We start from the raw sequence: 12,925 nt of genomic DNA on the forward strand, positions 1-12,925 counted from the left end.
GGTTAATATCCTTACTCAAAAGCTTTAGGGCTTGTTTTCACTAGGGCTAGAGATTTCCATTCCTCTGTTCCGTTTTTTTGAGCATAGAAGTGCCAATCAAATGGATTAAAAGTTGTTCTGTATTGATGGGTTTTTATTTCCAAAAATGGAAATATTTCTGTTTAATTCTGTTCTGTTTCATTTCTGTTTTTCAAATGGAACAAGAGGCGCAACTGACTGCACTTTGAAAAACATAAGTGAAAGGGGATGGAAATAAATAGAAATATTTCCATTTTTGTAAATTAAAACAAAAAAAAACCCATTGAAATCAGTAGGGAATAGAGATGAGCGAATATACTCGTTTCGAGTAATTACTCGATCGAGCACCGCAATTTTCGAGTACTTCCGTACTCAGGTGAAAAGATTCGGGGGGCGCCGGGGGGCGGCGTGGCCAAGCGGGGGGTAGCAGCAGGGAACAGGGGGGAGCCCTCTCTCCCTCTTCCCCCCACTCCCCACTGCAACCCCCCACTCACCCACGGCGCCCCCCGAATCTTTTCACCCGAGTACGGAAGTACTCGAAAATCGCGGCGCTCGGGCGAAAAAGGGGCGTGGCCGAGTAGGTTCGCTCATCTCTAGTAGAGAACGATTCTCATTTGCCCAAACAACGAGCTGGTGACGTCATCATCAGCTCCCTCGCACTTTGACAGCCTGTTTAAACTGCACAATTCTCAACATTTTCGTGGACTAATCGTTCAGTGTTTCAAATTCCTATGCACTGAATGATCAGTGTTCAAACGGCACGATAAGTGCACGAGCCGGCGCTGGCTTTTATCCTGGCTAAAATTGAAGGATGAGCGAGAACCTTACGATTCTCGTTTGTGGTTTAGTTGTCGGCCCGCGTCCAACCTGAACGATCCATTCACTCATTTGAACGATTTTCTGAATGATAATTGTGGGTTCAATTATGGGGCAAAAGAGCATTCAGGTCAACGTTCTTACTCAATCATTAGGACATGTAAAAGGCACTTAACATACTATCCATATATTGTAAGTGTAGCAAAACAAATCTTAAAGGGAATGTAACATTAGAGAATAACATTATTTAAATTAGGTTTTATTATAAAAATATATTTTAAAAAATCCAGTTTTAGACTGCAGCATTCACAATAGGCTAACATATCCTGCTTTCTGTAGCTCACTTGCCAGCTTAGTCATATAGACCGAAACAGTCATCTCATTGTCATTAAAGGAAAGGGACATTTAACAACAACTTTATTGTACAGCCAGGCAAGATCATTATGCCCTTTGTTACTTCCTCTTCTCTGGAGGGAGGGGTACTACTAAATCACTGTTGACTGTAATGATATTTCTTTGTCAGTGAACTCAGCTCCCATTAAGCACACACACCCTGCATTATGGAAAATGCCGGAAGAAAGTGATTGTAATATAAACAAATACATTATTTCTCATTTACAGACTTAAGGTCCATTTGCACGCAAAGATGATCGCTCAAAATTTGTCAGAAACTGACAGTTTTGAGCGATCATTTTGCATTAGGTTGCATTAGGTACTAATATGCTAATCAGCCCATTAGTAACTAACTAGTTTCATTTGTATATATTTAGAGAACAGCAGGTGGTCTGTTCTCTAAATACATTGCTTTTGTTCTGCCACAGAGTGCCTACCGCATACAAGGCTATCAGCACTGCCCGTGGAGAACACAGCATGCGGTCCCTCTTATCAGGGATGACAGCTTTTATGCTGAGCTGAACTTAGTGATGGACAAAGAGTGCAGGTAAGTGTACGATGGGCACACATGTACACGCAACGGCTATCGCACGAAAGCCGTCGTTTGGATGAATTTTGAGCGATAATCATTGTGTGTAAATCAGCCTTTAAATCTAAATCTAGTTTACAAATATAAAAAAGAACACAAAGGTCTATTATAATTTAAAAAAAATCACAGTTATTTGATTTGTCTCCTGATGGCTTCACAGCAAAAGTATAAAGTGCAAAAAAAGCAGTATAGGATTGGCCACCGTGAAAGGTTCTCTGCTGGTCATTACATTTTAGGGCTCCTTTAAAAGGGCATAATTTTTATCAGTATTTTGTGAGCCAAAACCAGGAGCAGTCCAAAATATGGAAGAAATGCACATGTTTCCATTATACTTTCTCCCTGTACATTCCACTTCTGGTTTTGGCTCCAGATCAGGAAGGTCACTGTAATAAAATCATTGTGCCGGCACCACAGTGGCAGATTTCCTCCCATATTTCCCAGATTCTGACCTACTAAAAAAGTATATCTTTAAGATAGGGTAATATGATGGGGGAGGAAGTAATTATACTTTCTCTAGTGCTACGGAATGTATTGGCGCTGTAAGGGTCTGCTACACAGACATATCCATGCAGCACTATAACAAGCAGGAAGAAAGTAATATCTACCATTAGAGGCATAATTTGAAGCTTCTGGGTCCCAATGCAAAATCTGTATGAGGGCCCCCAAACTATAATGCTCTAGGCATGGTACTGGGATCCCTATATGTACAAGAGAGGCCTTATGGGCCCCCTAATCCTCTTGGGCTCGGATGCAATTGCATCCTCTGCATCCCCTATAGTTACGCCCCTGTCTTTAATTCTACACGCAACTCCCAGTTACCATTTTGCTGAAAATCTTAGGATACTATGTCATGTATGAACAGCGTCATTATTACCATATGTTGGTGAACTGCATGGTCGGCTTAACAATTAATGAGATGCACAATGCAATTGATCTTTTGATCATACATATCTTTGTAGCTGGCATAGCTGCTATAGAAACGTTACCTCTCATACACCATTTTATGCATACTGGAGAAGCACATTAAGTCTGCCAATTAATATACTAAAGCAGCACAGTTTGTAGAGGTAAGTTAGTGAACTAAAAGTATTTCTAGTTCTTCTGTAAATATGGTTTTAAAAATTGATACCGTATTTTCAGTGGTATCAAGGCTAGTTCTCATTACCAACATTTCTTATATGACCCCTTATCTATGGAAAAGAATCCATGTAGCCCATATGTTGTTATGCATCATGGAAGAACAAAGCTAAAAATTGGAAATTGTCGATCAGTGATGACCTACAGTACATTCGGAAACATTAGCAAAGTGTTCAAGATATTGGGATGTATCAAATTAATATCAGTAATTGCACAGTGAATACCAAAAACCAGATGCACTTTGTAGCAGAGTTTGATTCTGAGACACCATTTTCTGCCTTCATTTCCCTTGCTGTGCATTTGAATTCTCTATGGTCTGTGGCTACATTGATCCTCAGCTTACAGATTTCATTACTGGGGTTACATGTTCCAGCTTCCATGTTATCCTTCATCGAGATGTAGTTGGCACGATTTGACAGTGTTGGACATGTCAAAAAATACTCGTTATAGACTATGTCATTAGTGGCTGTATCTCCTATTCGGTACTCTGTTGTTGCTTCTACAAAAGAAGAAAAATACAGGAGATCTGTATTTAATTAACATATTCATTTTTCTGCCAAGTATTTACAATATTCCAAATGTAATTTGGGTTTTATGTTACCGGTATCACATATTTGTTTTTGAAGCTATTTGAAATTAATTTAGCAAACTGCTACACACAAAACACACAGATCCTCACAGTTCTAAACTAATGTAATGGAGAAAGGGGCAATGTTAAGGCTGTGTTGTCTCTGGCTCAGAGGTGGTTTGCTGGAGTAGAAGCCTTTCCCCCACTCCTGTCTGCAGAGATATGAAAGAGGGGAATGTGCTGCCCCACTTCTCCCTTACAAAAGAAGAGTGGTCTAGCTACCAAGTGACGTCACCATGTTAAGACCCACCCCAAATGCCAAGAGTCATCCCGAACCTACTAGGCGCCCCAGGCACCATATAAAAGGCACAGTGCTGTGGCACAGTGTGTGGCAGAGCTGAGAGAGTGCAGGGCTGCTCAACAAAAGATAAAAGCCCAGGAGGACATAGCAGAATTTGTGGCTGACAAATCGTAACTGAGGCTGGCCCCAATAAGTGTGTGCTCACTTAAAGGGAGAGTTGTAGCAGGTCTGCTAGTGGGGATCGTGCCAATAACACAGCCACTGAACTTATTTCAAGTTTTGAAGACTCAGATTGAGTTGAGAGAACCCTTGGTTGAGTATTCTGTGTGCGACTTTTCATAAGAGGATAATTAGGACATTTACCACAATAGGGGCTATCCTACAGTGCCTTCTGTCATCCTTAGTTCTTCCAAATGGCAACAATAAACATCAAGAGCAACCATCGCCAACCATTCACTAGCATGGTTATTTTGCTTTGAGACTAACACGGTGTTACATTTGTCAAAAGCAACTGCAAGTTAGTTTACTCATTTTCGTCATTGACCATTTATATTATAACTGAAGTATTGATAGTTCTAAGGCCTCATGTCCACGGGCAAGTCGGATTCCGCATGCAGGAGCCCGAAGTGGAATCCGACCCTGTCTGCGGCTGAGGACAGTGCTTACCTGTCTGGGTCTTCACTGCAGATGTGTGCGGAAGCGCCGACTGGCACACTGCAACACATACGCAGTAGAGATTTTTTTTTTAATCTTCTGCTTTCCCACAAAATCTGCGGCCCGTCCACAATTAAATTGTGGATGGGCCACAGATCAGACTGATTCCATTGACTTCAATGGAAGCCGTCCGTGTGGGAACTGCCTATGGGCGGCTTAAACTGCGGATTCCACAATTCAAATTTGTCATTATCACAGGATCTTCTGACATTCCTCTGTTTGAAAATCACCATTGTGCATGTTTGTAACTTCATCTGCATCGTATTCTAAATCGGAGTTGTGATACCACCACCCACAACCGAGAAATCAGATCAGATTAGCTAATCCCCAGTCCATAAATACACCTGGCCTCTTCAGCTATTCACCAACTGAACCTGGAAGGCACCAAAAGGAGATTACAGTATCTGCTTTGTCTGACAGATTTCTGCAAGGCAGCTTGTTTTTTCAGCTTTGCAAAAAACTTCACTGGTGCATCAGTCCAGATTGCTCTTCTCTGCTATACCCCACCACCTGCGCTGCCGACCCCATTCACTCACACCTCCTCCGGTCTCTCTTCCCAGTGGTTATTTACCACCTCACCCCTATATTTAACCTCTGTCTGACCTCTGGCATTTTCCCCTCCTCATTCAAACATGCTACCATATCCCCACTGCTAGAGAAACTGACTCTTGACCTCTTGACTCGACCGATGCTGCCAACTACCAACCCATCTCAAATCTCCCCTTCATCTCCAAACTATTAGAGCGCCTGGTTAACTCACACCTTATATGCAATCTATCAGGAAACTCTCTTCTTGACCCGTTACAGTCAGACATCCACCCTCTACACTTGACAAAAACTGCCCTTACAAAAGTGTCAAACCACTTCCTGACGGCCAAATCAAGGGGCAACCACTCCCTACTGATTCTCCTCGACCTCTCCGCAGCATTCGACACTGTTGACCACAAACTCCTCCTCAGTATGCTTTGCTCCATTGGACTAAAGGACACGGTTCTCTCCTGGTCCTCCTCCCACCTATCTGACCACTCATTCAGTGTCCCCTTTGCTGGCTCTACCTCCCCACGTTCCCTTCTTCCCCTTCTTGTTGCGGTCCCCCAGGGCTCAGTCCTCGGCCCCCTCCTCTTCTACATCTACACAGCCACTATTAGACAAACCATCAGGAGTTTTGGGTTTCAGTACCATCTCTATGCTGACGACACCCAGTTATAACCTCCTCCCATGACATCACAGCAACATTGCTCCAGACCACCACCTACTGTCTGTCCGCTGTCTCTAACACTATGTCTTCTCTCTACCTAAAACTGAACCTCTCAATAACTGATCCACTGGTGTTTCTGCCCTCTACTAACTGATCTCATCCTGACATCTCCATCTCATTGTGTGGCACCATAACTCCCAGACAGCGCGCCCGCTGCCTTGGGGTTATATTCAACCTCGATCTCTCCTTTACCCCCTATATTCAATCTCTCGCCCGAACATGTCAGCTACACCGCAAGAACATCGCAAGAATCTGCCCCTTTCTCACCGTCGACACGCTAAAGACACTCACATTTTCCCCCATCCACTCTTGGCTCGATTATTGCAACTCGCTGCTGATCGATCTCCCCTGCACCAGACTCTGCCCCCTCCAATCCATCCTGAATACGGCAGCCAGGCTCATCTTCCTGTCCAGCCGCTACTCGGACACCTCTGCCCTGTGCCAGTCACTGCACTGGCTGCCCGTCAAATATAGAATTCGATTTAAACTCACTACTGTCATCCATAAAGCTCTCCATAACCCTGCGCTGCCCTACATTGCCTCCCTCATCTCAATCCACCACCCAGCCCGCGCCCTCTGCTCCGCTAATGAAATCAGATTGAGTGCTGCTTTAATTCAAACCTCTCTTTCCGACTTCCAAGACTTCTCCAGAGCAGCACCAGCCTTCTGGAACGCGCTACCCAAAACTATCTGGGCAATCCCTGACACACAATATTTCAGGTGTTCTCTAAAAACGCACCTCTTCAGGGAGGCATACCAGATCTCCCAGAACAAACCCCTCTTCACTCCGCCTGATAACATGCTTCAATCCCTGCTAGCCGTAATCAACTGCTCCTGCAGTCACACCGATTTTGCCGTCACATGGCTAAATGTCTGACCATTGTTTATGTGTATAGCATCCCTCACTCTCCACCTCACCATACCGCGCATATCTCCAGCCCCTTTACCTTCTGTATCACCCCACTATTGGTAGTATGTAAGCTCGTTGGAGCAGGACCCGCACCCCTATTGTTTCCATCAACTGATTACTACATGTAACCGTGGTTTTTGTGTTTGTTTTTTGTATCTGTTCTCCCCCGTTTTGTAAGCACTGCGGAATATGTTGGCACTATATAAATAAAGATTATTATTTTAGTATCCATATTACATGCGCAACAGCCAAACCTCAAGCTCAAAATGAACTGAACTTAGATCACCATATTATAGGAGTGTAAAAATCTAAAATCTGCAAATGTGATAACACATAAAAAAGAAACACTATTCACCTATGTCCATCCCATTGATTCAGTGCTGATGATCTGGAGGCCCTCCTGGCCTTTGTTTACAAGTGAGCTACCACTCAGTGATGGTAGCCATGATGCCAAGAGTATGGCATGCGAGCACATGCAGCGGGCACGAGCAGTGCAAAACATCATTGCTGCCAACTTAAACTCGTAAAGAGTGACCAGCAGAGTGTCAGCACTAGATCACCAGGGAGGAGAATAGGTGAGTAGTGTTTATTTTTATGCTTTATCACATTTGCAGGGATTTTTAGTTTTTTTCATGAGTTGGATAGCCTCTTTTAAGGTTCATTCACATGAGTCAATTTTTCAAACCACCAAGAAATGTAGTGAGAATCTGGTTAGGGCCGTCCACAAGGAACATCTAATCAGTCTTTCTACAAATTCTAGGGTCAACGATACTTAATTAAAAAATGCTATAGATAGTAATGAAGTTAAATTAGTTCCATTTTGGTCTACCATGGCTGAGATATGAATACTCCTCAGTAGACCATAGCCAGAGTGTCCGGGAGTTCGGAAAAGGTCAAATATGCTGCATTAATTCTCACAGAATTGAATGGGAGTTGTGGGAACGGCATAGCACAGTGAGCTACACTGTTTCCGTAACTTGGGTGCTGCAGTAACAGCATAGTTTGCTGTGTTATTTTTTTTCCACAACTCCCATTCACTTGTATGGGAGATACGGAAACAGCACAGGACAGCACACTGGGCAGCCTCTGTAACTACCAACACCCCTGGCCACCATGTATGGCCAGTCTGCGTGTATTCAGGCTCAGAACTTGACACAGGTGAGTCCTAGAGGTGGGATTCACATCTGTTGGACTTTCAAGGCAAATCCTGTGGATATGTCTCCGTGATGGGAATATGCCTTTAAGTGTCATTTTGCATAATGAATACTCACTTTTTTCATCTATGCATGTGGCATTCTGCTTCAGATCCTGATGCACCATAATTCTGTTAAGAGGAAATGAATATATAAGTGTAGAGAATTAACCTTTGGCTTAGACTTGTCATAAAAGAAGCAATTTTTTCTTTGCAGTATAATGGAAGAATGTTTATTTGGCCATGTTCCAGTAAGTATGACTCCACTATATATATATGCAGTGGCCTCTCCATTTAACCCTTTTGTTCATCACATACTGTAGACCACAGTCAATCATTTGACATTTTAGCTAAACTTTAACAGCATGAGCGCCTGTCTTGGGTGTCACTATTGTGGATATATGGTAAATGCTTCTGTGTAATAAAAGCACTTCACAGATATAGATAAAAATAATAAGCTTTATTCATAATTAATTAAAAACATGGGCTAGTGTAAAGACATTGACAGACATACAACATAAGACAACAGAACACAGTCGAAGCATCAACCCTCAATTACACTGGTCAATACTCTCGGGGACTCAAATATAACGAAGTGAGACTCCGAAGTAATGATAGTCAGCAGTGTATTATTTTCACTTATAGTATACTGGATGCTCCACTTATAATGTACTGGATGCTCACTTGTAACATACTAGATGTTCTAGGTACTCTAGATGCTCACTTATAATGTACTAGATGTTCTAGGTGCTCAATGCGTTTCCCTGTCCTCATCTGGGACAGTTCGTCAGGAGCAGGCCACTGATTGCCCAAGAAGTGTGTTCTATGACGATTGAACAAGTGGTTGTGGATACCAATCTCTAATAGCTGAGCTTGAGACTTGGGACATACACTTTTCCAGAAGAGCCCAATTAATGCCCAATAACGGGTATTCTGTAGCTTGGTCTTGTTAGAATAACATCTCCTAATATTCAAATAGCAAAGAGAAGATAAAGATGGATAGCGCTCCAAGAAATGGATAAGACGTGGTTGTCAGAGAATATACGTAAATAAATATGGGGCAATCGTGTGCAGAAGGTAACTCACCCCGTGACGCCGGGCCCGTCTGTGGGGTGCCCGTGCGTCAATATCCAAGATGGCGTGTCAATCCAGAAAGAAATTCCTCACACCGGTCTCATGAGACATCCTGAGGAGAGCGTCTTGGTTGCTCCCGGCGATGAAAAAACCACCACGGGATAGGGATAGATCAATGTGAAAAACAGAAAATTCCAAAGCACCGGAGCGCTGGTTAATTTTCTGTTTTTCACATTAATATTCAAATAGCACTACTCAAGTTAAAGATTTAGGTGGTGCCTTATTGTTACGCTGTCTATACACCACACAGTCTTGCGTGTGGTGGGAGAGCTGTGTATTCCTGTGTGGCAGTTGTATTGCTTAATAAGGGCGGTTGTGCCAGTAGTAGCATATAGTTGCCAAACCAAATTTGCCGGCTGCTCACCATTAGAGCCGCAGGCACTACCTTTCCTCTCCTATATGCTGTCTTTCCTTCAGTCAGGGGGTACTTTTATGAGCCATTAGCTAGAAGCAAGGCTGCTCTGGGCATTATCACTTCTTAGAACAGCAACTTATATAGAAATCTCCTGAATGACTTTGCATTCTTAGAATAGCTATCGAGCATCAAGTTCTTCTTGAGGAGTTAGCAAAACTGCAATTCGTTGCTTTGTCTCTATGTGTGAATTAGTGCTTTGACACTCAGCACTCTCACCTAGGGAGACTGCTGACATCAGCTACCTCCGGAGCACCAACCAACGTGCTCCAACATCGCACATGACCGCGCATCTTGTAGAGGTGTACGCGATAGACACCTCCCATATAGTGCATTCCACGGAAGCGAGACTAAATACCCTCCGTAGGTGCATTCTGGTCACCTTCTTTAACCTACGAACAGCCTCTATCTATGCCCATAGTACTCACAGTACTTTGGGGATACCGAACCCCCACACTGTAGATGTATCTAACCATCGACATCTGGGGTTAAACTTTGTAATTCCTAGTTTGGCAACTATATGCTACTACTGGCACAACTGCCCTTATTAAGCAATACAACTGCCACACAGGAATACACAGCTCTCCCACCACACGCAAGACTGTGTGGTGTATAGACAGCGTAACAATAAGGCACCACCTGACTAAATCTTTAAGTTGAGTGGTGCTATTTGAATATTAGGAGATGTTATTCTAACAAGACCAAGCTACAGAATACTCGTTATTGGGCATTAACCTCTTCTGGAAAAGTGTATATCCCAAGTCTCAAGCTCAGCTATTAGAGATTGGTATCCACAACCACTTGTTCAATCATCATAGAACACACTTCTTGGGCAATCAGTGGCCCCGCTCCTGACGAACTGTCCCAAATGAGGACAGGGAAACGCATTGAGCACCTAGAACATCTAGTACATTATAAGTGAGCATCTAGAGTACCTAGAACATCTAGTACGTTACAAGTGAGCATCCAGTACATTATAAGTGGAGCATCCAGTATACTATAAGTGAAAATAATACACTGCTGACTATCATTACTTCGGAGTCTCACTTCGTTATATTTGAGTCCCCGAGAGTATTGACCAGTGTGGATTACCACTACACTTGAGCATCTTGATCCTAGTCCTCGATCAATTTCGGAGGATTAGAGACTAAAAGCGGCCCTAACTTGAGGGTTGACGCTTTGAGTGTGTTCTGTTGTCTTAGGTTGTATGTCTGTCAATGTCTTTACATTAGCCCATGTTTTTAATTAATTATGAATAAAGCTTATTATTTTTATCTATATGTGTGAAGGGCCTTCCACATAAAATATATAGATTCTACATACCACTGTGATTCCCCTGTGTAATAAAAGCAACACTATATGGACATCACAGGGCTTGTACACTAATAAGCAGAGGTGTTAAAATGTGTGAGAACATGCAGTAAACACATTTATGCTTGCTGTAGTAATTAGCCTACAAGAAGCTGTAACAAGTTAATTATTAACATGTAGTGGTCATATCACAACAGAGCCGCAATATGTCCATGACTTGTGAATACACCATAATGATCCAAACCAAATTAGTATTGTTAACGATAATTACTTTGCCTTGAGCCAAGACAACGGGTCTTGACCGATGGAAATCTGCTCCATTGGTCTGATCACTTGCATTACTGCTTCATTGTTCTTGGCCAATAATGGTAAAAACTACAAGTATACGACTAGGTTATCAGACAACATAAGGCTGGGTTCCCGTATACCTGGCCATCCAAACGTTTTCTCTCCAGCATTGTAGAGAAACGGCAGAGGGAAACTAGTGCTAGAACTGACCCCATACAAAGAAAAAATCCAGCAAATCAGGAATCATGTTGAAAAGCTTTAGGCCGGGTTCACACGGGCGACAAAATTGTGCAATTTTCTTGCAATGCCACAGTGCTACAAATCGCATGTATGTAAAGCCCATGCTTTCTAATGGGTTCCTTCACATTAGCAATGTTTTGGAGCTTGCTACATTGCGAGAGAAAAAAATTGTGGGTTGCGGAATATTGCTGCGATTTACAAGGTTTTGTAGCCCATGTTTCCCTATGGAGCCTTTCTCTCTGTTGCATTGCATCGATGCAACTTTTATAGTCCTACTGTAAAAGCCCTAAAATAAGCCCTAGCTGCATTAAAATAAAAAAAACAAAAACAAATATATCATCTAACAGCCGCTGTCAGGTCTGCCGCATGTCTCATCTTCAGCTCTGGCAGACTTGCTTGTAGTTTTCAGCTAGTGCTTCCTGGTTTGGAGGTTCAAAATCTCTGCCTCCAGGAAGTGCTGGCTGTGATTGGCTGAGCCACGGCACTCGAGAACCAATCACTGCAGCACTTTATGAACCAATCACAGCCAGCGCTTCCTGGAGGCTTGGATTTTGAACCTCCAAACCAGAAAGTGCTTGCTGAAAACTACAAGCAAGTCTGCCGGAGCTGAGAAGGAGACGTGCGGCGGACCTGACAGCAACTGTTTGGAAATGTTTTCTTTTTTATTAATTTTCTCGCGACAATATCGCTGTCACCCGTGTGAAAAAGGCCTTATTCTTCAAGACAACAGGAGTAAAAATCCATGCATAGGTATTCAAAAGTTGGCTACACATTTCAGGCAATGGCTTTTATCCATGACATGATGTGTTCAAAGCAGCTTTAGATGCCAGACTGATGCAAAAAGTCTACCTAAATGGTATCAGTAGTGTCCAATTTCGGTATGAAAATACTGGCCAGACCGAACCAATGAATGGGAATCCAGCCTAAATGGATGCTGCTTCCCACAATATTAGCGGGAAGATTTGCTTGTGTTGTAAGATATATCTTATCCTGTATTTTCCTCTGAATTTAGTCTTTAGTAAGCTTTAACAAGAATCTGCATGGGTGCTTTTAGAGGAAGTTGCAAAATAGAAACAGTTCCTGAGTAACATTTTATAAAAAGATGATAAGCTGAATTTAAAGGTGTCAAAAAGCTTGTGATCTTATCTACAGTGTAGGGAAGTAGCTACAGGGGGTGCAGAGATAGCAGCACACCTTCTAGAATATAAGGCCAGAAGCAGTGCATCAGCTGCAGGATACAGGGGGTGATGTAGGCATACAATTCTGAAATCTGTCAATTTATATTTCAATTAGAGCCTATGGAAAGCTGGTTTATTGAAACTACAATGGCTGCCCTTCAAAACTGGCATCTATCAAACAATTAGTGCTTCATTTCGTTGTCTGACTCCGTGTTCATAAGGATTAACAATAGGGTGTTAAGTATATTAAATGAGTGAAGTAGGGTTTATTCTATCACATACCTGTCACTGTTTAGGATTGATTCACATTTCCCATCAATCCACCCACAGAAGGGGTCCCTGGACTGGATGCAGTCTGTGCAGCTGTTGTTGTAGGCAGCACAGTCATCCAGAGAGAATCTGGCAATTTCACGAGTAGTTCCCATATACACGACATGCTACACAAAAAGTACAAAGATGTGAGCAA

The 12,925-nt window shown here is 42.7% G+C and overlaps 1 protein-coding gene across 1 annotated transcript in view; it reads right to left on the reverse strand.

The window, feature by feature from the left end:
* Positions 1–529: 529 nt before the first annotated feature.
* The window catches only part of SEMA7A (semaphorin 7A (JohnMiltonHagen blood group)), a 39,880-nt gene continuing 27,484 nt past the window's right edge, over positions 530–12,925 (reverse strand). Inside the window, exons 12-14 of the mRNA XM_066592368.1 lie at positions 12,742–12,896; positions 7,976–8,028; positions 530–3,452 (exon numbers count right to left, since the gene is read on the reverse strand). Of these exons, the coding sequence (XP_066448465.1) occupies positions 3,145–3,452; positions 7,976–8,028; positions 12,742–12,896 (516 nt within the window). The 3' untranslated portion in view covers positions 530–3,144. The remainder of the gene's footprint in view (positions 3,453–7,975; positions 8,029–12,741; positions 12,897–12,925) is intronic.

This window comes from Eleutherodactylus coqui, chromosome 2 (genome assembly GCF_035609145.1).
Source record: "Eleutherodactylus coqui strain aEleCoq1 chromosome 2, aEleCoq1.hap1, whole genome shotgun sequence".
Taxonomy (NCBI): Eukaryota; Metazoa; Chordata; class Amphibia; order Anura; family Eleutherodactylidae; genus Eleutherodactylus; species Eleutherodactylus coqui.